Source organism: Anopheles coustani, chromosome 3 (genome assembly GCF_943734705.1).
Source record: "Anopheles coustani chromosome 3, idAnoCousDA_361_x.2, whole genome shotgun sequence".
Lineage (NCBI taxonomy): Eukaryota > Metazoa > Arthropoda > Insecta > Diptera > Culicidae > Anopheles > Anopheles coustani.
Window position 1 is genome coordinate 72,366,891 of NC_071288.1, and position 27,076 is coordinate 72,393,966.

Sequence of the window (27,076 nt, forward strand, 5' to 3'; positions counted from 1 at the left end):
TCTAGGTGGGGTGTTCCTACCAGCCGTGGTAAGCTGATAAGATGTTGACCGATGGAATGATCGAACGGAGAGCTCGTTCGGACGGAATAGTCTGTTGCGGGTCCTAAGAGATTTCTATGTAGGGGCTGGTACTTAGAGTTCTTTAGAGGAAATGTAAGCGTTCTGGTAGTTCTGGAGCTTTAGAAAGTCCACCTCTAATGTTGAAGATGATTACTTAAGGTCTGGATCAAGATTACACGATCACGCACGCACGCACTGGTGGCTTAATACTGCACAATTAGAAGGGAATTCTTGAGGGTCCTCGCTAGAGCGTGATGGCGAATTTGATTCTTTATTGCTTTGAATTTCTTTCGTGGCTTTTTTCTTCTTCCTCCTCGTCTTCTTTGTTCCTCTTCCTTCCAGTTTCTCTTGCCTCTACTGTACTGGTGCCTCAAGTGGATCCTCCGGCAGCAGGTCTTCACACGTCGGTACGCCGCGATAAACTGAGGCCTCACTTCGGTACCCTAAACGCGGTAGCGCGAACCCGTACAGTGCGAGCAGATAAATCGGTACTCCAACCACTTCCCTTTTTTTTATTTGTGGAGCAGCGTGTCAGAACTCGGGCCGATGTCGGTTATCGTCCTTCGTCCGCACCGCTGGTTCGGAGACTGCATTCGCTCGTCCGGACGGCGAATGTCGGCTCTCGCCATCCCTCCAAAGCGGGCCAGGAGTGCCCACCTTTAGCGCCCCCAATCGACCTTCAAAAGTGCTCCCCAATGGCATCTCCTGTCTGGATCGCAGCATCGCATCGGTTCGACCTATCCCCAGACATTCGTTCGTTTTGAGTCCCACACAAGACGCTGAGTTACCAGCCGAGTTTCATTTGCAAATTTGATTCAAAGTGAGACACATTAAAACATTTATATTATACATCAAGCATAGCATTTAAAGAAAATAAATTAAACATACTTTCAAACATTTATCCAACATTTAAAATATTTTGATACCAAGTATTGCTTCCAAATTCAAAATTCCACTCACAAACCGTTGCCAGCACTCACGAGGGACTCAGGAACTTCCCCCAAACGAGCGCACACGAGCTTGTGGAAAATTTCGTGACCAAAGGGAAAACTCACAGCACCTTCCCCAACAATGGTGCTCCCCATATCGGTCAGACCGCTCGCCGATTCGTGCAACTTCGGTTTCGAACATGTCCTGGCCGCGCGGCATCGGCACGACTTAATCTTTCGGGCTCCTGGCCCACCGTAATTGTGCAATTAGTGCACCCGAGTTGAAGGAGGATTTTCCGAAAGGATGCAGCTGCCGCATTCGTTTTCTTTTTAGCAAAACAAAAATGCACCCGAAACCCGAACGGGCCAAATGACGTTCGGGAAGATGTTAGGCGTTTCCTTTAAGGGTGATGATGATTAGAACCGTGTTAAAGACCATTTTTAATAGAAAAAATCTAGTCTTCGAAATTAGTTTTTTAACAAGATAATGCTACAACTGGTCACGTTAGTTTGATGAATATTGATTTAAAGAGAAAATAATATTTAAAAAAACGAAATTAATTTGTTCTCGGGAACTTGGAACGAGTTTAGAAACGCAAACCAATGCATAGGATATGAATTAAACATCCAAATCTATATTGATACAAATCTCTAAATTATTAATTTTAGAATATAAATGTTTTCCAAGACTCACAAACTATAATATTTCCATTTATTGTAAATGTTTAACATTTTTTTACATTAAACAAACCCAACGAAGCTTCTTTCCTTATCGTGTAGTAACTCAAATGCCCACTCGGTAACGAAACTGGTTCGATCGTTGGATGGCTTTTTTCATGTTGTAGGTTCTTCACATTATTCGATGTTATTCCGTTGATTATCGAGTGTTGCTCCTACAATAGAGGCAATTAAAAAGTTTTTCTTTTCATTAGAGGATGAATAGGACAATTGATCTTAAGTATACTCCTCCAACGCATTCTCTATATACTTTTACACCGATAATACGGGTATTCGGTGAAATATGTTCGACACTCACATCTCCCAGACCGGTACCCTCGTCGGGGTGGTGGTGTAACAACGAGGAGGGAGAAGGGAAAACATTTCCCAGCCAGGACCTGCGCAATGTCCGTTCGCTTGTCGACGGTGCGACAGCATCCGCCTTCCGGCTCGACGCGGCTGCTCCGCCGCGTGAGGCCGGGTGTCGGTTTTGTTTTCCTACTTTTATTTGGGAGCCGAACGGTTCGGCATTGGATCGGAAAATTTGCTGTAACCGTGGCACGAAACTGGATCCCCCATGGACCGGACGAGTCGCGCAACAGGACCGTTCCGTGTTGCGCAATGGTAAATTCATCGCAAGGACATGTCACAAGGACGATTGCTCTGCCCACGTGCAACACACGAATACACTTCTTTCTACCTCTTTGATCCGGTTTTTGCAACACATTGGCAAATTTATTTATAACGGCCGAACAAATCTATTCATATTCATGTTTTATTTGTGTCGTTGCATCGGTATCTTTAACCCTGTCTACTACTGGGACTGGTATTGGACACGAAAGGATGCTTCCCGTTCCCTACCATCTCAGCTTTTTTGCACTCCCTCGAGGCACACTCGATAAGGACACTCGACTAGACGGTGCTCGTTGGTAATGGTCTATGATTTGTTGATTTACTGCTCGGCTTTTCTTTTTTTCCTCGTTGTGGTGGAGTTTTAAACCGGTTTATATTTGGCTCAGTAAATATGTGCCTCGAGAAATTGGGTTACTCTCCGGTGCATAATACAGAACGGAACGTTCGGAGGCAATGTGGTCTTTAAGCTTTATTTTGGACCAACATCACACGGTCCATTATGAATAATCCAAACAGTGTCCTCTTCGATACTGTTTATCGACAAACAGAATTAATCGACGATTAACAATGGAATGTTGAAAAAATTATCCAACATCCTACCCGATAAACACTCGTCCTGACCACCGGAAGGAAGCGGCATCGTCATTATTGCTGCCAAATTAACCATTTCCTGGCTTATTTGCAGCCCAATTGACCTCTTCAGAAATTGGGTCACGTAGCGTGCGCCGGTGCTTCGCGGTGGTGATTCAATTATTTAATATAAATTTAATGACACCTCACTGACGTCCGCCTGCAAGTGTGGATCCTTTGCCAGCCTCTCTTCTTGCCCCTCGTCCCCCTTTGGTGCTCCTCCCACGTCAGCTGACGCCATCGACAATTGCATCGCCGATGAATATTAAATGATGATGAATGGCCTTTCGCCCGTCCCCTACCACCGCAGAGTGCGCTTCCGTTTCCGAAATTGTACCTCTCCAATGCCCCCTCCCCCCAATCGAATCTGCCAGGATATTTCGGGATGACCACTTTGCGGCCAAGGGTAAAACTTCCGGCAACAGCGCGAACGGCAGCGGACGGTACTTGTTGTATGATGATTTTTTATTTTCCGCTTTCCTCTCGTTCACCCTTTCTTTCGGGAGGAAGTTCGATAACCGGACCGTTTCCCGTGTTTTCTCACGGGAGTAACGAGCTTTGGGGTGAGATTGTATATTATTTTCCAAACCGGACGTGCCAGTTATTGCACATTTCCGGCCGCTCATTACGGTTTTTTAACAGCGAAAATGGTATTGTGGAGGACAAACAGTACGGCTTCCAACGTAGAAACGTTTCATTATCGATCGGCGAATGTGTTACTGTCCGTCAATTGCACATCGAACCGTAGAAAAAAAAAATCAGTTAATTAAATTATCCCACCCACTAATTAAACTCAACCGGGTCGATAAAAACCTTCGCGCCGTTTATCCTTCCACCCTTTCCGATTCCTATTTCCTGAACAAAATTTTGCACCGGAAATTTGGTTTAAGAGAAAATTGGTCTTAATTCAACAATTGACTTGCAACCCAGTCCAACCACCCCGTCTTCACTTTGCAACAACTTTATCGATCGTTTTACGAGCTTGTTGTTCCAAAACTCGCCTCCCAACGGATTCGGTACCAATCGATTGGCTTTCATTCAAGTTGTTGATGCAAATCAGTCCAATCGAGTCGAGTAGAAGGATAAGAAAACTGGCAAGGATAAGAATAATGGAGAGCGATAATTTTTTTCACAGTCAAAATACTTCAGGTATTCGTTTTATTGTGTGCACTTTTCCGATGGACGATGGGAGTGAGTTTGCCGCAAAAGTTTATCAGACAAATTGGAGGCTGTTTGGCAAGGGATTGCGTTAACCACCGTCCGGCACTTTTTCGGCTTTCCATCATCTACCAGCGATGGTAAGAAGAAATGATAGCACCACATCCCTTGATTTTCCCTTGATTTTCCCGGAAGGTAGGCTCGGCAGAGTGTGAGGAAAATTACTTTTCAAATGGCGCAATTTATTCGCTCGGGGCGGCTAAACTGTTCCTGAGGTTGGTTCTGTTTCGTGGTTCACTTTTTTCCTTTTATTCTTACTTTTCACTGCCATTTTGAACAATTCTCATGAACTTCGAGCCAGAGCTGAAAGATTTAGGCTCCCTTCCCGTGGGATTGTGCAAGTAATAAGCTCAGAGCTCGAATGAAAAGAAAATGATTGTGAAGGTTTTTCTTTCTCTCGAGTGGGGTGTGGGTGAAAGTTGTACAATCTCAAATTATTGTTATTACCATTTACAGTTGATTCGATTTTCGCTGGCGCAGTCGTTAAAGTTTGACTGGCAGGCGTGTCTAGGTTTGTTCGATTGTCTGAAGCAACTTCTTCCACCCGAGGGGTGCGGGTAAGTCAAATGGATACACCGGTCGGTAAGATATTGGATCTCAAACATGGGAAAATCTTTTCTTCATTCCACAAACCAATAATCTCCGGTAAAAGTCAAAACGGCGTGAAATCAAACCACGCTCCCATCCGTTACGCTTTGGCGGTAGGGAAACTCGCTCAAAACTAAACGCTTAGCGTGGAGGAAAAACTCTTCGAAAAATCTTTTCACTTTTCCAACACTAATGCGAAAATTTACAACGATCAACTTTCCCAGCCGTATTTTGAGGTAAGATTTGATTTTCGTTCCGTTTTTTTTTTAAACGCCATCCTTAAAACTTCTCTCCACGATCACCCTTCGTTGGCCAATTTTTCGGCAAGCAACAAAGCTTGGCTGACTTCACTTTTTTCTCCAAGATTTTGTGCCAACTATTGCTCAGGTACAGGCCAGCCCTTTCCCCGTGCCGAGAAGTATCACTCTCTACTCCAGGAAGGGGAAAAATACTGTCCTCCACCGAACGAAGCGTACGCAATATCCGAGCCCTACTCAAACCAAGCCAACTGCCTTGTAAGCCACCCGGAAAAGAGAAAGTTTAACAAATATTATTAAAAACTTTTTTACTCGTGTCAGCCCACAGCCCTTCCGCACAAACTTGAGAGTGTCCAAAAATATCACAAACGTTGTCGCAAGGAAGCGGAAGGTTTTTTTTCCCTTCGGGAGGGTGTTAGATCGAATGTTTATCTTCCCACCATGGATAAGTCAATGATCCCGGCCGGTTACAGATTCTATTTCACCTTATTATAGTCGCAGATGGTGAATTAATGTATCTGAAACGATCAAAGGTGAAGGTTTGTTGAACTGTATCTAAATATAAACCAATTAAACAGCTGACTTTAAAAAGTTATGAAACTTTTCTTTGCCTGATTTAATATATAGAAAAGATCTCATAAGTTTATTTTAAAATGTATGTTCAAATAGTCACATGTGAAACACATCAAACTGTAAAAATTTCAAATTGATTCCAATTTCCAGTTGAAGAAGGTTTACAAATAAAACAACTAATTGACTTAATCTTGATTCCCTACTGAGGCATGATTATCTTTTTGAGCCATATCAACACGGTAAGATCTAAACATGGTTACTTTACATAGATTTGGCTTTCTTCGTTAAATTATTGCCACTTTAAAAGCGCTGGTCTTAAACACTTAATTTTATATCTTCTTCTTGGCGTAACGACCTCTTGGTCATGCCTGCCCGTTAAGGGCTTACGAGACTTGTTTCCCTGTTGTAGTACGTGGATAGTCAGTCCTCTCGTACAGGGGAGGGTCCGGTCTCGGTTGGGATTCGAACCCACGCCGTCGAGGTGGTGAGCCCCGGCGCTCATGAGCCGATTTTCTAACCGGCGCTACCGCTCGGCTGTCGCGGACTCCCCTTAATTAATTTTATTTGTTTGTGGTTTTTAACGACGAATGAAATAGAAGTTGTGGAAATAAATTGCGAAGTAACTGTAATTAATGTTCTTCTAATTAATTTTTATCCGTGCTTATGCAATGAAATGATTACACTTGACAACCAATGCTTTCCGAATAGTTCTTTGATATTATTTTAATAATTTTAGTTAATGTTTCTACATGAGTTTGTTTTTTCATACCTTCATGGTTTAGCCTACTCGAAAACGACGAATAAACATTTTATTTTTTCTTCGGACATCATTAGGTGCCCTCTCACCTCTAGCATCCAGTGACTCCCGGCTTAATAAAGTCATCCAAAAAATGATGACGACGAGATATTCTAGTTGAATAATTCCACCCTTCCCCGTCCAGCCAGGCCCCACACGTCACGTACTGGCATAATTCACCACCGAGCCGATGGAGTTTTCCACCCCGCAGGCGAAATAACACAAAACACCGACAACGACCACGCCACCGACCGACAGCGGGACATTCCGAAGCGAAGTTGAAGCCCGGTGTGTCAGGAGCGCTGATGATGGGAAACTTTTCCTTCGCCACAAAACACCCATCCGTTTGGTGACGAATACTTGTGTCTTTTAGGTGCTGTGTTGTTGCCTTTTTTTCCTATACTTCTGGTGGCCCATTGCCTTCTTCCAGCCAGCATACACACACACACACAAAACAGTCACCAATGGCCTGAGGTTCCTGTGTGCTGTTAGAGGCGACGGTCCCCGTCGGTTGCTCCTCCCTCTGTGCGCTTGTTTTCCCGTCAAAGTCGAAGAAAAACTTTTGCTTGCATACAATTTCCACTCGCCTTCTTAATTCACCGCCCTCTCCATCGGGCCCATTAAAGGATGGTTGGAAAAACGAGGTGAAAAGCCCCCAGGGGCCCTTTTGCGGATCTGGAGCGGAACTAAGGCAGCCGGCGTGGGGTCTTAAGCTGCTCGGCTGTATTCACGTTTTTGTTCATATCCTGCCACCAGGCCGGGTTGGGGGCTTTTGAGGTAGTGGAATTTAAAAATAATAAAACCAGCTCAACTTTTAAAGACAACTTTTTGTGCATAATTTTTCCGCTTTCGCTCGGCAGCACATTGGGCGTGCCACTGTAGGCCCCTTCCGTTGCGTTGGAGTATGCTTAAGGAAAACCCTCAAGTTCCCTCGGTTGCTCGTTGGACGGCCAAGTAAATGGCTTAACGGCCCAAGCGATTACGAGATGCATTTATCTCGCTGGCAGTCTCGATGGGAAGAAGATTGCTTCAAGTAATAGAAACACTTTTTTTCCAAGAGCATGAAGAAAGATGAAAAACTCATGACAAAGATACTTATTTCACACATGATAAAAGAGCCATTTTGGGATTGCCGGGATGTTCATAGCCTTTAATAGAATGATTATGGTAATATTGTGCAAGAGGTTCAAAAGGGTAAGATCGTAGTGATATTAACTCATACAGATGAGCCTAGGACAAAGGAGAAAACCTTATTGGAACTCTACCGAATTTGTTAAAAAAAAGTTACAGTGTTAAAAATATGATAAAACACTACTTTACGTTAGCAGAAAATATTTTATCATCGAAAGTTACGAGCTAATAATAGTTTTCATTCTTGTTTAATATAAACCTCAGCGCTATTAATTATTTATTGGAGGCTACGGTATTGATTATGAATATAATAACATGGAATACTATTCCGAAGTATATTACCATGTTAGAAATTTAGATATATTCAATGCTTCTACGGTATACGTTTTCAAGCAACGGAGCATTTATTTGTGCTTTATTCATGAATGGTACTGTACACCGTAGATGTTATCAAAACTGTTGTTTCACTACTCACCTATACTATTATGGTAAACTATAGTTTGGGACGGTGACGCAGACAAATTTAAAATAGGAATAATCACTATAATTCGCAAAAAAGGTTATCCGATATGTGTTAAATTATTAATGCAAATGTAATAAAATAAAATGGAGCATTATTCAAAAACATTCAAAATGTCTACCTTACAATTTTTGAATGAAATAGCCAAATTTGCAATTTGTTAAAAAAAAGAAAAAGATTTTTACTAAATTTATAAGTATCAACTTCGCGCAACAAAATTTTTAAGTATTGGTACTTCGCGAAACGACATTTTTCTTGTGGCGCCACTTTCATTATAAGTTCTCACATCCCGTTCAGCACACGCAGTTCAATACCGTACACTTCACTGCCAATGACCGTATTGTTCTACACACCGCACTACAAACCACCTGTCCCGCACTTACAATGTACATTGTCCTACCCGGGCCGGTGCCTTCGGCTCACCCGTCTCTCACCGGTACCAAAAGTTCCGAGCTTTGGTGCTCTCGCGATGTGCGATGTCCTCGCACCAGGCGAACCGAGATAAGACTGATCTCATCAGCGGGCAAATGCGATAAAATGGTCCTCTCCCCGACGAGCTTGATCAGTCAACAGCATCTATTTTGCTCTTCAACTATGGCACCTCGATCGTTTACTATGCGCGCAAGAGATAACGAAGTGCTTGTTATCTGCCCGTCGTACTCACACTCTCATAAGCATCGTCCGTCCCGATTGGATTATTGTGCGCGTGGACTCTCTGCACGGAGTCCTTTAGCCGCATGACTCTCTTTTTGGCGCTTTGATGCACCTGCTTGCAAAATGTGTTATCACTGGTTTTCGGTGCGTCTCCATTGAATTTATGGCGATCAGCCGCTTCTATCTGCCATCATTCTTTTTTTTCATCCTAGTTTCATTCTGCCGATTGATTTGCAAAATCCTTACCCAAGTTGTTAAATTAAATTAAATTATTAAATTATTAAATTTATGTGATTCTACTTGATTAAATAACCTTGATTCTACAAACTGAACAGCATCCTTCCATATGTCAATCGCTTTTAAATTTTTTAAGTACAAAGTTTATTATTAATTTTGCCTTCACTTCAACTAGCGCAGAACCATTAGCTGAATGTACCGCGCATGTGTCGGAAACCGATTCGAGAATGATCGCTGGTACTTTACTGCTATCGTTGTCGGTAACTTGTGCCAATCTGTTGTTTTTTCAAGGAAGTGATCTCAGCCATATTTTTTTACAAACTTTAATCGACTTATTATTATTTGTTGATGATCCTTATGTTCACTTATTATGTATATCCGTAAACATAAAGGGAAGTAATTTAAATTAATCGATACGATCTAAAAAAGAAATGTAACTCCACTGAACGATTGACGTACATCCAATGATTTGTTCCAAATTACACATTGTTAAACGTAGCCGAGCCCAGGCTAACCAGGTTGGGTTGAATGTTTTATTAATTTTATTTAAGATTAATTGCATAAACGGTTCTGCTAGATTTATAAGCCTTTGACCAAAACTTTCGATGATAGTAAACATTTAAAAGTAAAAATATTTCACCTATCACATAGACCATAAGAACGAATAAAATCATCAAAGTGTACTTAAACTAATACAAAGTCCCAAGCACCATATGGAATATCACTTCAAACGTATGCTTTTAATATCGTTTGCTTTTTCTTTTCAATCATCTCGCATGAAATAACTCGAGCCTCAAAGCGTTCACCCAAAAGAACAACATTTCAAACCGCCGGCGGAAACGAACCGAGCGCCAAACGCTCGGAAAACTCACCTCGGCCTCGGTGGTAGAATTTATCAGGAGGCGTAAATTTGCAAAATTTCCTTTCACATATGAATCTGAAATTAAAATGTTACCCCACCCTTTCCCGAAGCCCCGCTCCCGTTAATCCGCCAGGCTTGTGTCCCTCGGTGACTGTAGTGTGCAGGCAACTTCTAAACGATCCTTCTATGATGTATGACTTTGGCAAATGGTGCTACCGTCGTCCACTACGCGCGCTCGGCAACGAAGGGCCACTTTCCATCCAGGAAGGGGATGGTCACCAAAGGAACGGGAACATTTTGCACATAATCACATGCATACAAACACACACACGCGCGCACACACATACCGATGGGAAAGAAACAGCAAACGGAATCCGAAACGGCACGGTTTCGTTTAACAAAACCTCACCCTCCCGCCACCGCTCGCCCGATTTGCAATCGAATGGCAAACGGACGGAAAAGGCCAACTTCGGGAAAAACCAGCCACCGCCTGCACCGTGTGGCGGTACGTGAATTTCCATGTTTAACTTTACCCGGCCTAGCGGCCTTCCGGCTACAAAGCTTGATTTTCCACGCGTTCCGGTGGCCACAATTTTGTAGGTCGCTCGCTCGCTCGCTCGTTGTCTTTCTTCACTGTTCGGGGCTTTCCTCGCCTTCCCGGTTGGGCAATAAAAAAGCGTTCTAATAAAAACATTATTTGAATAATTTCCCACCGGCTCTTTTCCTCCCGGCATGGAGCATGGAGTGGAGTCCGGAACCACCGGAACCTTGCACGGCTTGGAAGAACATTCCCCCAGCCAAAAGAAGAAGAAAACGGCGGAAAACAGCAAATCATGAGCGAGGGACAACAGTCGCCGTCGATGGGAGGGAAGGAGGGAAAACACAATACAAACACAACTAATGCTTCATGTTGGAGGCACATTCCGTTTCGGGTGTCCTTTGTACCGGTTTTTGTTTGTTTGTTTTTTTTTTTTAAACTAACCCTCCCTTTACTGATTGCGCACGAGGAAGTGTATTAAGCTCGAACATTGTAAAAACCGATTGACTGCAGATTTCCGCCCCCCACCCAATACTTTCCCTCCACCGTCGAAGTCGAGAGTCCTTCGTCGAGAACAGGCCCTGGACTGCAGAAACCGCCCGGGGTGTTCTACCCTACTGGGCAGTTTGTGTGGGTTCAACCGGAACTCGGAGTCCTCGGAAGAGGTGTCATAAAATTTACGCCCGCTTGTCCACAGCCTTTCCCTACCTTCCCCCGTTCTAATAAACCCATCTCCAAAGAGGCGACTTTTCACCCGTGTTTTGAGTGATTTTTCCAACGACGAACGGTAAATTTAAAACAACATGCAAATGAAAATGGAAATTCGTTCTCGGGTTGTACCAAAGCGGGGAACGGGGGAAGGGGACTGGTTTACGGCTTCGATACATCGTCTCGATCGACCGGTGGTGGTGGGCTGGCGGTGTTGCCCCAAACATTTTGGGTTACGCCAAACATAACCGCAAACCACAAAAGGTCAACCAATAATTCAATTCCTTCCTTCCCGCTCCTTTTCCGGTCAATTTGGAGAACAACTTGCATTCGATTGTTGTTTGCCGTTTTTTGAGAATTTAAAACAAAAACAGATCGAAACAAAAAGATGTTAATGTAAAGGGAAGGATATTTTATTTTAAACGCTAACGAAACATGTAAAGCTAAGTCAACGTCCATGTAAGCTTTCACAAGAACATTCTTTGTACATAAATCGATTACTTGGATGAAGCGGGAACGATCGATTTATCCTTTTAAATCTTCATCAAAACCAACGTACCATTGCTCCATAACTCACTGTCGCTAGCCCTAAGTGCATTAAAAGGTGCACCTCCATGGAACAAAAAAAGGAATCCCAAAGGTTAAAACAGCTACAACACGGTGCAATGTGAGGTATAATTCACTCCGAAATGAACCCCTAGATCCGGCTCTTGCCACTCTTTCTCTCGGGGTTTCGGATAAGCCCTCCAGCTGGACCGTCCCATGGAATAGTCTCCCGGGGGGCCAAAGCAACCCAGGTACCGGAAAGCATCGCTCCAGGGGTTGGAGCGAAAAGAAAACCTACCCTCATCCGGATGGAGCGCGCGAGCGCGCGGAAGCGTAAAAAACTCGTTGATCCGTAAAATTGGAAAATCTGTCCAATAAAATGTAGCGTTGGTCCCGCATCCGTCGGTGGAAAACCCCCCGGTCCGGCCAGCACCCTCCGCCGGTGGGAAACCCGCTTTTAAAGCAACCTTTTTTTCATTTTCCCGGTGCTACCAATTCGGATGGCGGCAAGCTTTTTGCATTAGTAGCCGATCGACGGCCGATAATAAACTGCGCCGTTTTTCGGCTAGTGGCATCGATTACGTTGGTCAATTTTTGAGCCCGCCCCATGAATTGAGCCATTCCAACGTGGACTAGGAGGGTGGAGAGGGATAAAATGAGTGAATTGGTGGCTTTAGCGAATGCAGCAGAAAATTTGGCCTCGAACAAATTAATCTTTCCAATCGGTAAAAACAAGTGAAAGCGCCCCCGATTCGGTGAAAATGGACCGGATAGCGAAAACCTGGCTCTGCGAAATCATTCCGAACAATCGATCGTGGATAGGGTGGAAACATACACCAAAAAAAACTATAGTTTTCCCTACCACAGAGGACGAACAGGGAACGGCACGTGGCGTTTTGGAGAGGGGCGAAAATAAAAGGAAAAAAGATCCAACCACCGGTTAAAATGCTACCTCTGCTAAATTCTACGAAAATCCCATCATTTTCCCAACATACACACACACACAGCACTCGCAAGCTCTCATGCTTTCCAGGCAAAAAAAACGAGGCACACGCAAAATAAAAGCGAAAGAAAAATATAAACCAACCCCGGAACCAATAGGCCTAACCGGTGATGAATGGTGATGCTTGTTATGACTGGCGTTCCGATGGCGGTGGCCGAGCCTCGTTTAATGCCGGTCCTGCCGGGCGGGGGAGTGAGCCACGGTAGGCACAGCCACGGGTCATAGGTTGTGGTTTTTTGCTGCAGCACACGCACCACCGAGAGGAGGACGCACCGACGAAATGGACGACCGACGACCGACGGGAATGTCCGTACGACGTGTCCTTTCGACCCGACCGTAATTCGTTCGCTCGTAGTAATCGTTACTGTTGCGGTTGCAGCAATGGCAATGCATTTAGCAACGACGAATGACATTTAGTGCTGCGAAATTTTGGGAATGCTGAAAAAATGAAAAAGATCCAATCGATTTTAAAACGGATTTTAATGATGAAAACTATTTTTGACTACATTAAACTTTTCGGAAAAACTAAATAAGTGAATCAGATTACAAAAATCATCTTTACAGCTTAAACAGAGATGGTTCTTCAACGGAAACTAACCAGTTGCTTGGGGCTCTGAGCTTTCGAAGCTCTATATTCTTTCAATATCGGATTCCTTTTTATCATATTACTAATCGGTTACTTGTATCTTCCAACGCGTGATGTCAACTTGATGTATAAAATTTTTTTTATGGATTCTTGGAAAGTTGTTGATGATTTCGCAGGAAATAAGGCAAGTAAAAACGTATTTTTAATTACTGTTGTTCAATCTGAATTTTGTTGTTGATTATCAATTTACGGTAGAATGTTTCAGTTTGACAAATTAAAATTTCACAATAGTTACGTCATGTTAGATTTTACAGTTTTTAATTTTTAGCTGCCCTTAACACATCTCTGAACATAAATATTAAAAATTCTATTGCTTTCTGCTATATTTAACTCATCTAAGAACTTTTCCAACAAACCACATCTGGAAGTAAAGTCCGGAAGGATTTCATTTGTGTTCCAAATTCCTATTACTGAAGGAACGTAATAAACTTCATGAAAGCAATCTCTAATCATGGTCCATTTTAGGAAAACCGTTCGCTAACATCCTTGCTTCCAACGTGGACCTTCCGACCGGATCATAATTAGTGACAATTATTCGTTGATATTAGTCAACGTCAACGTTCACCAGCCACCCTTGCAGCTGGTCGTCCAAGAGAGCGTCGGCAAACCCACAACCACACGGTTCACCAGAAAACCGCAGAAAGATCTGTAACATCAGCATATCGTCGCAGAAAGGACACACTGATTTTTCTGCTCGCCTGCCATTCCGAGGCCTTAGAAATCGTTCACGACCTCTGCCCAAGCTTCCCCGGGCTTGTGGTTTTCCCTGTCTTCTTCAATAAGCGTTGTTTGTGTCCCGGGGCCATTTGGAGTTGAAAAGGAGGGGTGCAAAAAAAGAAAACCACCGTACGGATAAAGTTTTCCACAGAACAACCATCACCCCACAGAGGGTCGAATCGGAGCAGAAATATTTCAACTTGACCACATAATTATACGCATCTTTCGCTCGGCCATCGCCAGTAAGAACCGGTGGTCTCCGATCCAATTCCAGGCCGAGGCTTTGATTGGGCTCATTTTTCCTATCTCTCTACGGAAATCGGGTCCACGATGGTATTGGATTCACCTGAGCTGAAAGCCTGCCGGTCCTTAAGCGCATCAGGGAAGGCGTTTCTACCCGTTGGCCCATGGGTTGGTGTTGGGGCAACAGATTAAAACGAACGATGCCAGCTTCAGGATCGGATTTCGGAGAATGTTTATAGATATTGTGGTCAAGTTCGTATGCGGGGGCTTACCGAATCTCGTCGGTCGAACGTGTGGATTTCGGTTCCGTTTTTCAGACGCCCAACAAGCTAACCAAGGAGTGGCGATGATGCTTCACAGAACAGTCTTGTGATCAACCGAAACGAAAAGTGGCCATGAGCTTATGGCTATGAGGTGGAAAACGATCCGATTGTGATCTCTCTTTTTATCGCCTTTAGTTTCGGGGCCGAAAGGCAGCTCGATGTTTCGATGGCATTAGGGCACCAACGATGACGACCAATGACAACACCGATGCGTTGCCGCGTAGAAACGGTTCAATTAGAACCTTCCGAAAATGCTGTAGAAGGGGAAGAAATTAACCGAATTCTCCCTTTTCATATCATGATGCTAATCTGTTATTGTGCTGCCCAACTATCCCTCAGTGGAACGTAACGTGTGTCTTTACCCCCAAAGAAATCCTCTAGATCTATCCTCCGAAGGGATAGCTGGACTGATGGAGTAAGGATAGGTGGCATGAATATCCATTCCTGATGCACATCTCTGAAGCAGTAGAACCCCTTTCTCCGTACGATCTGCCATAGGAACGATACGCATCGAATGCGGTTGGATTACTTTAGCTGCATTCTCGCACACCAAAGCTTTCCTCTCTCTGCAAAGGTGCTGGATTACAGTATCCGATTGGAAAGTCCAAGGTAGCTTGAAATTGGATTAGAATAGGGATTTAAACACCCGGAACATTGCGTAGCAGAAGCAGCTATGTGTTTCGCTTGATTCCCTGGCCTTGCTTAAAACAATTATCTGCAATCTTTTCTAATCCATGAAGCTCCGGTTGGGATAGTCCAAGAAGATTTCCTAAGGAAAGAATAATTAATACTGTGCGCAACATATCATAGCTGTAGGAACGGTACCTAATAAGTGGTTTATCAAATTAGAAATGTACTTGTTGACAAACGATGAATTGATACTCGAGCATCAGAAAGTTCTTCATGTTGCAGAGCCTCTACGAAATTTAAAACCCGGAATTCAATAACATACTGCAACTGAATACTTGGAAGTATTTAAAATTGCAGAATTCTTAACTATGATTATATTTAATACCATCAAGAATATAAAAACATACTTAAACATGATAACTTAATCAAATAAAGAATACTTTAGACGTGATGGTTTGCTATTCAATATTCTCTCCACTGTTTACAGGGACTTTGAATGTCTGGTTCGGCAGTCCTATTCAAATTCATGGATTCCATCTAGTTCAGACGTTTTATTTGTATTAAAATTTAAAATAATGCTCGTACTATAAATAAACGAATCGACGCAAATCCTCAAAATGTGCAGAAGGCTTTGATGCACGTTCTTTCTCACGAAAATCACTTGCCAAAAATAAAACAAAACTTTTCGGAAAGTCCCACGATAACCCCGGGCAATCGGGTCCGATGCGGTAATATCGGTAAGTAAGCGCCCGCGCTAGAGAATCCTTTTCCCATTTTCCCTGCAATTTGCGGTAGTTTAAGCGCACCGTGTGGCCACGTCGGTGTGGATCAGGGTCTGCAAAAGGGACTATACGTACGGCAGTCTCATATCATCGTTATCGAGACACCGCCAGCTCGGAGGGCACGGAATCGGAAAGAAACAATTTTCAAAGAAACTGATTCCGATTTCATCTTCCAGCATGCTCCCCAGACCGGGCTCCAGACACTTACACTCGGAAAGTGGGTGTCCTTTACATGCCCGTGTGTCCCGAAGGTGGATGCAACGCACATGGAAGCAATACCTTGGCTCAGGCGCTTATCTTGTGAGGGTTTTTTTCCTCTTTTGATTTTCCTTTAGTTTTTCTCTCGTTTTGCTTTCCAAAAAAAAGGAAGCATTCTAGGTAAGGTAAGTTTCAAAGTAAGATAGAAAAAGTACACCGAGCTTGCGGCACGGGAAGATGAAAAAGTTTCTACCGTTTCCGGTGGAGCGATTTTTAAATCTTCTGATAGGATGTATATTCTTTTCCTCGTGCTGCTGTTTCCTTCTCGTTACTTTCCTTCGCTTTCCCTTCTCCCGCACGTATCACGCACCGGAAGTGGAAGGGAACGCTCTTTGGTAAACCCACGGTTTGGCTTGTTTCATAGCTGGAAAATTGCATTCACGCTACACCGAACGTGTTCCCTTCTGAAGGAGACTCTTTGAGTCCTTTTATGCATTGGAAAGGATTGCGATTCGCTGTCGGGGGAAAAAAGAAGTTGTGGTCCTAAACTTTCAGTACCAAAAAAAAAGAAGCAACAGGAACTGAGCAACCAAGCCGCGTGCGATGAGTAAAACAATAAAACTCGACGAATCCGATAAATAGTTGACGGGGATTTGGGCGGGAAACTCTAGAATTTTGTTTCGGAAACTTTTTCACCATATTATTATCATACGTTTCCAGGAGAGATTTTCCCAGAACTTAGAAAAAAACGGGAATTTAATGCATTTTATTGTTTTACCCCATATAAGGTGATCCCTATCCATTCCCCGATTGGGTATTCTCCGTTTTTCTTCATTTTTCCCACTCCACTCAACATACTAACAAGGGTTAGGGCTTACTTAAGAAATCCATTTCTGGTGAGCCACTGATTCGATTTCGAGTGTACCGAAAGTGGGCAGAGCGGAAGCCCAATCCAATTCCCATAAACAACACGTGCTCACGCGGTTGGTCAATCTGGCGGAAAATCCACACTCGGGAGGGAAACGGAAACGGTTCCGGGGATGGCATCTTAAAGACGATTGCAAAACTCTCACCGTAACATCACCGCGCCACCGCGCCGCCAACTTTTGAGTGTACTTTTCCGCTAAAGTAGCCACATAAATTCCACTCCCTCGCCAGCAGTTTTCCCCTGCCAGGGGAAATCTTCCTTCTAGGGCCGGGTAATCTTCCGTTTCCGATCGAATGATTATTTATCGCTTCGAAGGATTTTCTAGACGATACGGTGGGACCACCGGCTCGGACATTCGGGGCCGCTTTTGAGGGCATTTAGGGTGGCGATTTATTGATGCGGATTTACGCTGGTCAGTCACGGAACCCGTGACCTGCGCCTGCCGCCCGAAACCCCTTTCCCGTGGTGGAAAATCCGAAAAGACACACCGCGGCGACGGTTGCTTATTGCTTTCCGGGACCTGTCTGTCCGTCCGATTATCGGGCGGTAGGAATCAAATAAGAAAGCAATCGCAGAAATGCTAAAACTGTCCGCCATTAAACAAACAGCAACAGCGTTCGGAGCTCCGTCCTGATTGCGGAAGTGGGCAAAGCTTTTGAGCCCGGATCGGATTCCGACTGTCAAAGTGTTTGATCCCCTCCCTCGCCGGGATCGGGGACACTTTTTGCAGGAAGGGAAAACAGAACGGATTTCCGTAACGGTCAATTAATCCAGCAGTTTGTGTATTGGGTAGTCGGTGAAACCGTTAAGTTTCGAGCTCTCTATCGACCGCCCCGATGCTCTCGATGTGATTCTTTTTTTATTGTTTGTGATTCGATGTGATTCTTTTTTTATAAACGTCGTGGGCTGGGTTTTTTTCCCATAAGCTAGCAATAATTGTACTACTGGGATGGACCCCGAGCCCTTGTTGAATAAAAAATCAAATCGATAAAGTTGAAATTGCAAAACTTTGATATATTATCGGAGCATTGCGATTCATTTATTCTAATCCATTGTTTTTCCTAATAAAATGCCTGTATGGAATACTAAGTTTGTTAAAGCTTATTTATTTATACATTTGGCGGCGTATTTCTGTACATTACAACGGCTTTAATAGAGGCCACTTCACGTAAATGATCCTTATACGATTCGAATTGAAGTTTCGAATCAAATGAAAATGCTAAATACTCTTGAATTTAGTTATTCTAGAGTGAAAAAATTGTTTTTTAAATTATTGTAACCATATTTTTTCGGTATTTCTTTAGAGTTTTATCCAGTTCTTCCAACATGATAGGAAAAATTATTATTTTTTTTATGTGTGAGTGTTGGAAATATTTTTGTTAAATTCGAGAACTCCAGTTGAAAATTTTATTTATCGATGAGATAATCTTCTTCGCAAAAAGTTCGAAAAATACTACTAGAAAGTAATTTCTGTATTATTGTATTATTTGGTAAATATTTATCCGATGTAACATATGAATATGAACATTCATCAGGAGTCATAGAAAAATATTTGTGTTAATGTTGAAATGTATGTTGAAGAAGTTTGTTTTAAAGATAATGCATTAATTTTTTTTTTTTTTCAATCTTTTTTCTGATTCAAAACGGTTGTATCACACGGATTATTGCAGGTCCTAGAAACATGACAACATAGTTCAACACCGAACTATCATTTTTCGTACTTGTACATTCAACCGAGAAGAGAATGTCGCTCGAATTATATTTGTCTCACGCTTGTCCAAAATTTAATAATTCATCTAACGGAACCGCATTGACACTTGCAAAACGAAAAACAAAACAACAGAGAAAACCCCCCGGATTGGAAATAAATTCGCTAATGTTTGTTGTTCTGCGGCCAGGTGTGGAAAATGGCAAATCTGCTAAACGCAAAAACATCATCCTCATCACCGGCAACATCATCATATTTCCGTCCGTTTGTGGCATAATCGCTAAGTTCGACCCCGTGCTTGTCCATTCCGCCGACCCGCATGAATGACCTCCTGTCAAACTGCATTGCGATTGGTGTGTGTGTGTGCGCATTTCAGTGCGGTTTATGTTTGGCGAGTCCAAAGCAATCCCAACCAGGACGCGACCAGCAACTTGTGGCCGGCACGGGATTGAACTGTTTACTCGCGAACGGCGAAAGGGGAAAGGAGGGGAACAGATTTGCAAATCATGGGAGAAATAACAATAAAAAAATCGTTGCAAACAGTGGCAAACATTAACAGAGGGGGTAGGAAGAGCGAGGGAACGAAAAAAAAAATTGGGTTGTCGAACAACCCGAAAGGGGAAAAAATTGAACATCACCAACATACATCATCATCATCATAACTCATATCGGATTCATACACCGTTTTCAGCGAACCTCGCTGATATAAATTTCCAAATCCATCTCAGCGCCATAAACAATCACACGCCCCCACACACAGTAACACACACACACATATTCACACAAAGTCCACAGTTCAACAAAAGAGTACGAAATTCATTATTTAAAACAAATTTTGCAGCGCAAATTAATGTTAATCTCATACATAAACGTCAAAACGCCCGCTAGGCATGAAAAGGGGAAAATAGGGGGTGGCGTTGGTTGGATCGAAGTGAAACGTGTTGACTTCCACCCACCACCGCTAGCCATTTCCCCCCTCCTCCCGCTCCGTTTGTATGGCCTTTGCCCGCGGCGGAAACATTGGCAGAATTCGTTCGTGGGCTGGCGATGAAAAACATACCGAGTGGGGAAAAAGGGAAAAAACCACGACCCACAACGCACGGTGGCAGGGAGGAAAACTCTTTGGCCTATGGCACGGTTTCCACAGCGTTGCTCCACAACCATGCAGGACGCAGCCTGGAAGGATGGTGAGGCACGAGAGAGAGCTTGTTCAACAGCCGAAAACATTCCCAGATTCCGAGGCCCGGTCGCACACGACGAAGCATGACCGTTCATCCCGCACAGACACAACACTCCGGTCGAAGCGTCGAATGATAATTTATTCAACACCCATAACATGCATACATTGCCACATATTCCCTGTTCCATTTTTTGGAACGGTAGCGACAACCGGCGAAGAATTGGTGATGGCGATGGAAAACGCGCGTGCAGGGCCTTCGGAAAACCAAAGGTAAAAAAAACCGAGGGGTTAGTTTTCCACCACCGAAATGCATCTCACATCGTCCGAATTGTGCTCGCCGGTGGCACTGTACCAGCTCTTTTTCCCCACCGGCTCCGGAGGGCACGATAAAACAACGCTTAATAGATGGGAAATGTGAACGAGATAAATGTTATTAATTTAGATTTGCATTCATAATCGACGCCCGGAATTGAAGGTTTCCCCCTGGCTCGGGGTCCGGCTGCTTGGATCCAACAATGGGCGTTGGAATGAAAATGGACAAAAATTTCCCGAATCCCGGTGATTACTACCACCACAGCCCTACGTTGTGGTGATCTGCATTCGGAATTTTCTTTTTTTCGCTTCCATTCCAACAAGGAAACCCTTGATTTGAATCCCAAAGCGCCGGTTGACCAGAAACTTTTCCATCATCACTCGAACTTAGTAAAATGGAGGGAGGGTCCTGCATGTGTCAATTCCGCATCCGCCGGCCAGAACAAGAAGCCAATCAGATCAAAAACGTTTAATCCGCTTAAGGAGCAAGGAAGCGAAATGAAGTAAAATATAAATTAATAACGACGAGTTGTCTCCGTATCCTCGTGGCTCAGTCGGCGACCAAAAGGATCGGAAAACAGGACGAAACTGCCGATGGAATGTCATTTTACAGTCTGCTGAATATTTTGGGGATGCAATGGATTTACATGGGAGCGCGCGCATGGGACATTAAAGGATCTGCTTTTGATGGAATAAATTAAAATAATTTCGAAATCCTCGCCAGTTCGGAAGGAAACAATTTAAGTAAAGGATGCCATACAGGTTCACTTCCATTGTATCATTGTATGAGATGCAATCGCTGGAGAGAGATTTAGAACACTGCGCATAAACGCTCAAGCTCGAGTGGGAGTGAAATATCTGGCAAGCAGTTTTGAAACACTTTCCCAAACGAAAAAGTCCGAGTGCATTCGAGTGGCGCTTTAAAAATCCTTTCAGAAAAATCTCGGAGAAGCTTTACAAGAATACAGATAAGACGATTTCGCCGCAACCGCCACCACAAAACTGTGATGGAAAACTCCTTTCCAATCCAAATCCTCGATTGCCAGTCGGAAACTCTTTTTCGCCATCATTGACTGCTGGGAAGGCGAACAAAAACGTAGACAAAACAAAAACTCGAACGGAAAACTGCTTCACTCTCGCTAGCGCCCCGCATTTTCTTCTGTTGTTTGCTGGGATTTTCCGAACGGTTTGTGTGTGTGTTCCATTGCATCCTTTTTTCTCGTCACTCTCACGTGCGTTCCAAGCGATTTTCTTTTGCGCTCCTCTTTTTTTTTCTTTGCTGAGCGGAACGACTTGATCATTTGCGTCATTCAGCAGCTCGTTTTCGTGGTTCACATTTGAGTCAATCGCAACCATTGCCCGGCTCTGGTAGCTTTTCTCCCTTTCCCTCCCGTGCCTACCGCCCTGGGAAACACATTCCCGATGGCGCGAATTGTCAATGCTAATCACGTACTTTTGCGGCATTTTTCCCAACTTTTATTTCATTTCTAGCTGAACGACCTGCAGGGAGAAGCCGTATACCAGGGAAGCGCTTCAATCCGTATCTGCTGTTGGTCGTTGGTGGATCAGTGATGTGTCTTTTATGTCTATTTCTTTGGTGCCGAAGAGTTTACCGCTTGCATCGACTAGCTTTCTTTTCAGGGGATCAGGAAAGTTTACCTAGCGAGCTCGTGCAAAAGTCGAGAGATATTTCCACCGAACCCTTCCACCGATTGTTTCCTTCGCAGAAAGCTTTTATTTACAGTATCCCACGGTTTAAACGATTTGCGATTTAAAATGTTATGCAATATCCATTGTCGGAGAGATTTCTGGCTGGGTTGAGTCTTTTGCTGGATTACTTCAAATGTTTCATTCAAACAAAAATTTTTCTTGGGCTGATCGATCTAAAAACAGTTATTTGTTGTTTACTTAACTTTTCTGTGATGTATTAACAACTTTGGTAAATTCTGAAACTCGCAATTGAGAATTTTAAGTTAATTTCAGTTTAGACTCTTAAAATCCTACATTTCTCTTGAGGGTTTAATAACGCCAAAAGTTATGCAAATGAGGATTTATCCGTTTCTTGTTCGCCTAAAGGTATGCAGTTTCAAAACCAACAGCATTTTATCTTAATTATTCCCAAATATTTAAAACACACAAACCAACAAAGTACATACGATTTATCTTTATTGCAATTAATCGTCAAACTCATCTAGCTTTTTATGGTTAATGTAATGATAGTCGAATTCATATAAATATGGTATTGAAAACGTTTTTTGGTTACAGTATTTGTGCCGTCCATGCGTTCTGCTTTTGTTCTGCCTTTCTAGTCAAACTTACGATAAACGTGGATAATGGAAAAAAAGCCACCGTATTGCAAAACATCTTAATGAAATTTCCCGCACCAAATTTCACATCTTTCTCTGCTTGCTATTGAATTACGTAATACTTAATTTGTTCGATTGTTCCTACACCTTCCTTTCGCTCCACACAGTTCACGGTGTGACAAAAAATGCTTTGAAATCTTACCTTCTGACTAGCTAACAAACTTGTTACTCTCTTAGGGGACGGTGAATAATGTTCTCTGGTGGTACACAAACAAACAATAAATCTACGCAACATACTATAGCTCAACAAAAAAATAAACAAACAAACTTCTTAACTAACTACAATAAACAGCTGAATCGGAGAAGTAGAAAAATATACAAACATTACGATTACCGTTTGCTTAAATGGTACAGCTTAGCAACTATGTTATGGTTCCTGCCCCTAACTCTAACGACTTCAGTTTGCCTTTGCCATGTTTGTTTTGCTTTGTTTGTTTCGCTTTGCTAACTAGAACTTCGATTCTAATTCTTCGGCTTCGTTAGATTTGGTTACGAAAGATGTTTGATTGTGTTCTGCTCGTGTCGCTAGACCAACGTACCCATGTTGGCCAGATCGTCCGTCAGAGCCTTGACAGCACCCTGACATTCCGCGGAGGAGACGGCCGAATGGAACAGCTGTTTCGGGCAGATCTTGTCGTCGATGTTGGTGTTACAGTTCGTGCCCAGATTGTTGCTGCATTGGATAAACTTGTTAATCTGGTGAACGGAGATAGCGTCCGGTGGTACCATGAGCGGTGGAACTCCAACCGGGGTCACCAATGTAGGACGCTGGAAGTTCCTCGGCAGGGTACTGCTGGCGATAACTATTTTGGCCGGTTCTCCGGGACCAACAGGGATCGCAGCTTGTCTGGTTGGAATCTCCGCGATTGGATACAGTGGGTAGCTGTGGAGTGCCGGTTTCCCTGACCCATAGTTGCCAGGTGAGTGTAGCGGAGGGTTGGAACTGACAGGTGCTAACATCGGTGCATGAATATCGACCGGAACCTCCATGGTTCGATCGACTCGCATCACCGGAGTCGGTTGCGAGAAGTCCATGATGACTTTGGCGTCGGTCGGCGGATGCTCCTGGTGGTTGAGCTCCTCCGTTAGCGTCCGCAGCAGGTCGCTCCTCTCGCGCAACATCGTGTCCGACTGGCGCAAACTTTCGTCGAGCTGTTGGAGTTCATGATTGTCCTGATCGATCGATGTGTTAAGTTTTGCCAGCGCTTCCTCGAGTTGTGTTTTGGTCTGATCCGGTGGGTCTTCTAGCTGATAGCGTCGGACGCGCTCGAACAGCTTGACCGCGGTCTCCTCCTCGCGCACGATCTGTTTGTTCAGTGAGACGATCTTCTCGAGTAGCTTGATCTGTTCCTTCACTGTCGATCCATCACCATGTGGTGCGGTGGCTTGATCCGAGTCATGATCCGGCGCAAAATCCATCTCCGGGGACGCGGTTGTCGTAGCCTCCGACGTAATACCACTATCGATTGCATTCGGATCCGTATCGGCCGCTTCCGCCAGACCCTTCAGGTACGTCTCGAGCAAGTAGTTCTTACCGTGCTCCCGCTCCCTCACCCGGTGCCGTTCCTCCTCGATCGTGCTGATCTGCATCTCGCGATCGCTGCAAAACGGAAGGATGGATGGATAGGTAAGAAATAGCATAAATCTCTCCCGAGTGGCACACATATCGCACACACTCGTCAGCGTCACTTACCGCAACTTCGACAGCTGCTGCTGTATGATATCACCCTGCTCGAGGATCAGCTTCATCAGTCGCTCGATCGACGTCTTGGACGACTTCGGGTGGATCGTCTGGCCGTGCGTCATCCAGGCGAAGGTCGACTTCTGCGCCCGATGTCGCTTGCGGCGCACGATCGCACTGTTGATGCTGCCCGTCGGACTTCCGCGTCCACTGTCCCGGTCCCGTTCACCGTGCGCTCCATGGGCCGCCGTGGACGTCGTCGTCGTCGCTCCCGCTCCACCTGCACCCGCACTCGGCCCATGGGATCCATCGACTCGGCGGAGAATAAATTTCACCTGAGGCGATCGGCAAATCCAACAAAATAAGAAGAACGAAGAAAAAAAACAACAGAAAGGAAAGGTGAGTGAGCATTAGTGGCACAAATTAGCGTTAGCATGGGAGATTTGCTGTACACCCCGCTCGGTGAGGGGCCCGCTAGCCTTGAGCTGTTGCTTTAATGGAGCAGCTTGTCAATAAAATGGTTTTATACATTATGGGCCTTTTTCTTCCCCCACCCGTCACCGCAGACGTTCTCTCAATAAAGGATTGTAATCTTTCAGCGTTAGCTCGTGCGTTAATCGGGAATTTATCTACCATTTTTATGACCTACAAGATAATTTATGCTCATTTGAATGCTATAGCTGTAATTCAAATAGCTGTTCAAACTGCTTGAAATTGATTGCAAGTGTGTGGCGAGAATCTATCAGATCAATGCACACACACACACACGTTTTTGTATTTTGATCGTTTTTGTATTTTGTAATAATTGGGTCTAATGCGAACATTTGAAGTATCAGATGCTACAGGCAACAAGAACATAAAGCTCATCCTTACTTCTATTAAAGAAACTTTCAATTTACAAAATAGAACAATCAAACAAATCACTTTAACATAACAAATGCACTATTCGAAGACTTTGGTAATTTAAACACAGTAAGACAAAATGGGGCAAGATGCCCAGATATGGTAGCATGCACTGGCATGTGCTTAGATTAGTTTATAGTATTTAAAGAACAGTTGAGATGAATTAAGCTATTTAAAAACAACTAAAGTAAGAGCATTTGTTCATATGTGTATCTATGTGAATTTAACGGCTCTACGTTGCGATTTGGTAGATAAAATAGATTGAAGCTAATTATGCTTGAAATCAGGTCAGATTTTCTTACTGCACTCAAGATTCAAGCCATACAAAGTGTTGAGACAAAATATTGTAATCAAGCACATTTACACATCAGACATTCATCAAGTACCTCAATATGTTACATCGTGAATACTAAAAACATTCTGGTAGCAGAGATAAAAGTTTAAACATTCTAATCATTGCTCAATGAGCATCTTCTTTTTGGGAATATTGCTGTAAATTTTAGGCAAAACACTCAAGATTTACAAACTTATTCAGTTGGACAGAGCCACCCAATTAAATTAACTTAAAGCTGAACGCATTCTGCATCCTCACAGTTGATTAATTGTCGATTGCCGTTAAAAAGTGTTTATTAAGAGTTGGAATGAATTTATTGATATAGTCTATCCTATGTTCGAGGAACAGATACTTAAAAAATATCGATAAATCGCTCTTAATAAATGATTATTTCCACGATGCGTTCTTCTCCTTTATCAGGACTATTTTGCCCCAGAATTTTGAAATACGCGTGTAAAAGAGTGTTCTTGACTATCTTAGTTTTAAGCATAATTTGAGTGTTTCAATGTCGTTTTACGATTTCGTGATAGAAGAGAAGGTAGCGAATCTATCAGTGGAAATTTGGTGTGTTTTTTAATGGACCACGAGTAATTTATATTTTCCACATTAAGGGTCCATCTTGCCTCACCTTACCTTACACTAATTCAAGAGAGTAAATAATAGACATACCTCTGGTTGTGCCTTTCCCCATGCCGACCAAATTTGCCAGATTTTTGTCTCATTGTCCAGCACCTGCTCCACTTGGCGCCATCGCTCCGTGATGCAGTAGTCCTTCACCTCCGTCGGTGCCGCTGGTCCTGCACTACTACTACCCGGTTGCTGCTCCTGCTGCACCAGCACCTCTATCAGATCTCCACAGGTTGTGTCATCCGTCACGCCGGACACCCACCTCTGCTCGCCCTTGATCCACACCGGGATCTCATCGACGGAGAAATCGCTCACCGTCCCATCCGAGGACGACTCATTGCCCTCACTACGCACCGATCCGCTGTCATCCTCGTCGCTTACCTCACGCTCCTCGAGCACCTCGGTCGGCTTTGTCCTCCTGGGAAGACTCTGATGTCCTCCCCCTTCGATGGGCGTGGGTCGGCCGTGCTTTGCATCCCTTGCGCCCACCAGGTACGACGTCGACGCGATCGCCAACTGCTCCGTCTGCAGTTGCTTCTGAAACCGGCCGGAACCGGCAATGATCTTTGCCCGGTGGTCCGCGAGTGCGATTGCCACGGAACCGCTTCCGTTGCCGCTACCGTTCATTTTTCTTTACGAAGTGCACTGCAATGGCCGCCACCGTGCGATCAGCATGATCCGCGAGTCCTGCTTTTCCGAGTCCGTGTGGGTCGGTTGCGGGTTCTCTGTGGAAGAAAGCAACAAAAATAAACCGTTGAGTAAGACAAATTGATCAGTTTCCGCAACCGGTTCGGGCTGATTATAGACCGGGTGAATCCTTTTTCGTATGAGGCGAGCAAGGCTTAACCAACTTCTTGGGCACAACGAGAAAAGCGAAAGAACCTAACGTGATGATAAT

General features: G+C 43.9%; 1 protein-coding gene across 1 annotated transcript; it reads right to left on the bottom strand.

Annotated features, from left to right (window-relative positions):
* Positions 1-23,158: 23,158 nt before the first annotated feature.
* Positions 23,159-26,805, bottom strand: LOC131259146 (ras association domain-containing protein 10). The gene is made up of 3 exons (XM_058260572.1): positions 26,221-26,805; positions 24,327-24,649; positions 23,159-24,233 (listed from the first exon to the last, which is right to left on the bottom strand). The coding sequence occupies exons 1-3, from the start codon at positions 26,803-26,805 to the stop codon at positions 23,159-23,161; spliced, it is 1,983 nt and encodes a 660-aa protein (XP_058116555.1).
* Between the last annotated feature and the right edge of the window lie 271 nt (positions 26,806-27,076).

Coding starts and splice junctions, on each gene's coding strand:
- LOC131259146 (XM_058260572.1), bottom strand. CDS start 26,805: ATGAACGGTAGCGGCAACGGAAGCGGTTCCGTGGCAATCGCACTCGCG. Junction 24,650..26,220: donor GGGGAAAGGCACAACCAGAG/GTATGTCTATTA, acceptor CGATCGCCTCAG/GTGAAATTTATTCTCCGCCG. Junction 24,234..24,326: donor CAGCAGCTGTCGAAGTTGCG/GTAAGTGACGCT, acceptor TCCGTTTTGCAG/CGATCGCGAGATGCAGATCA.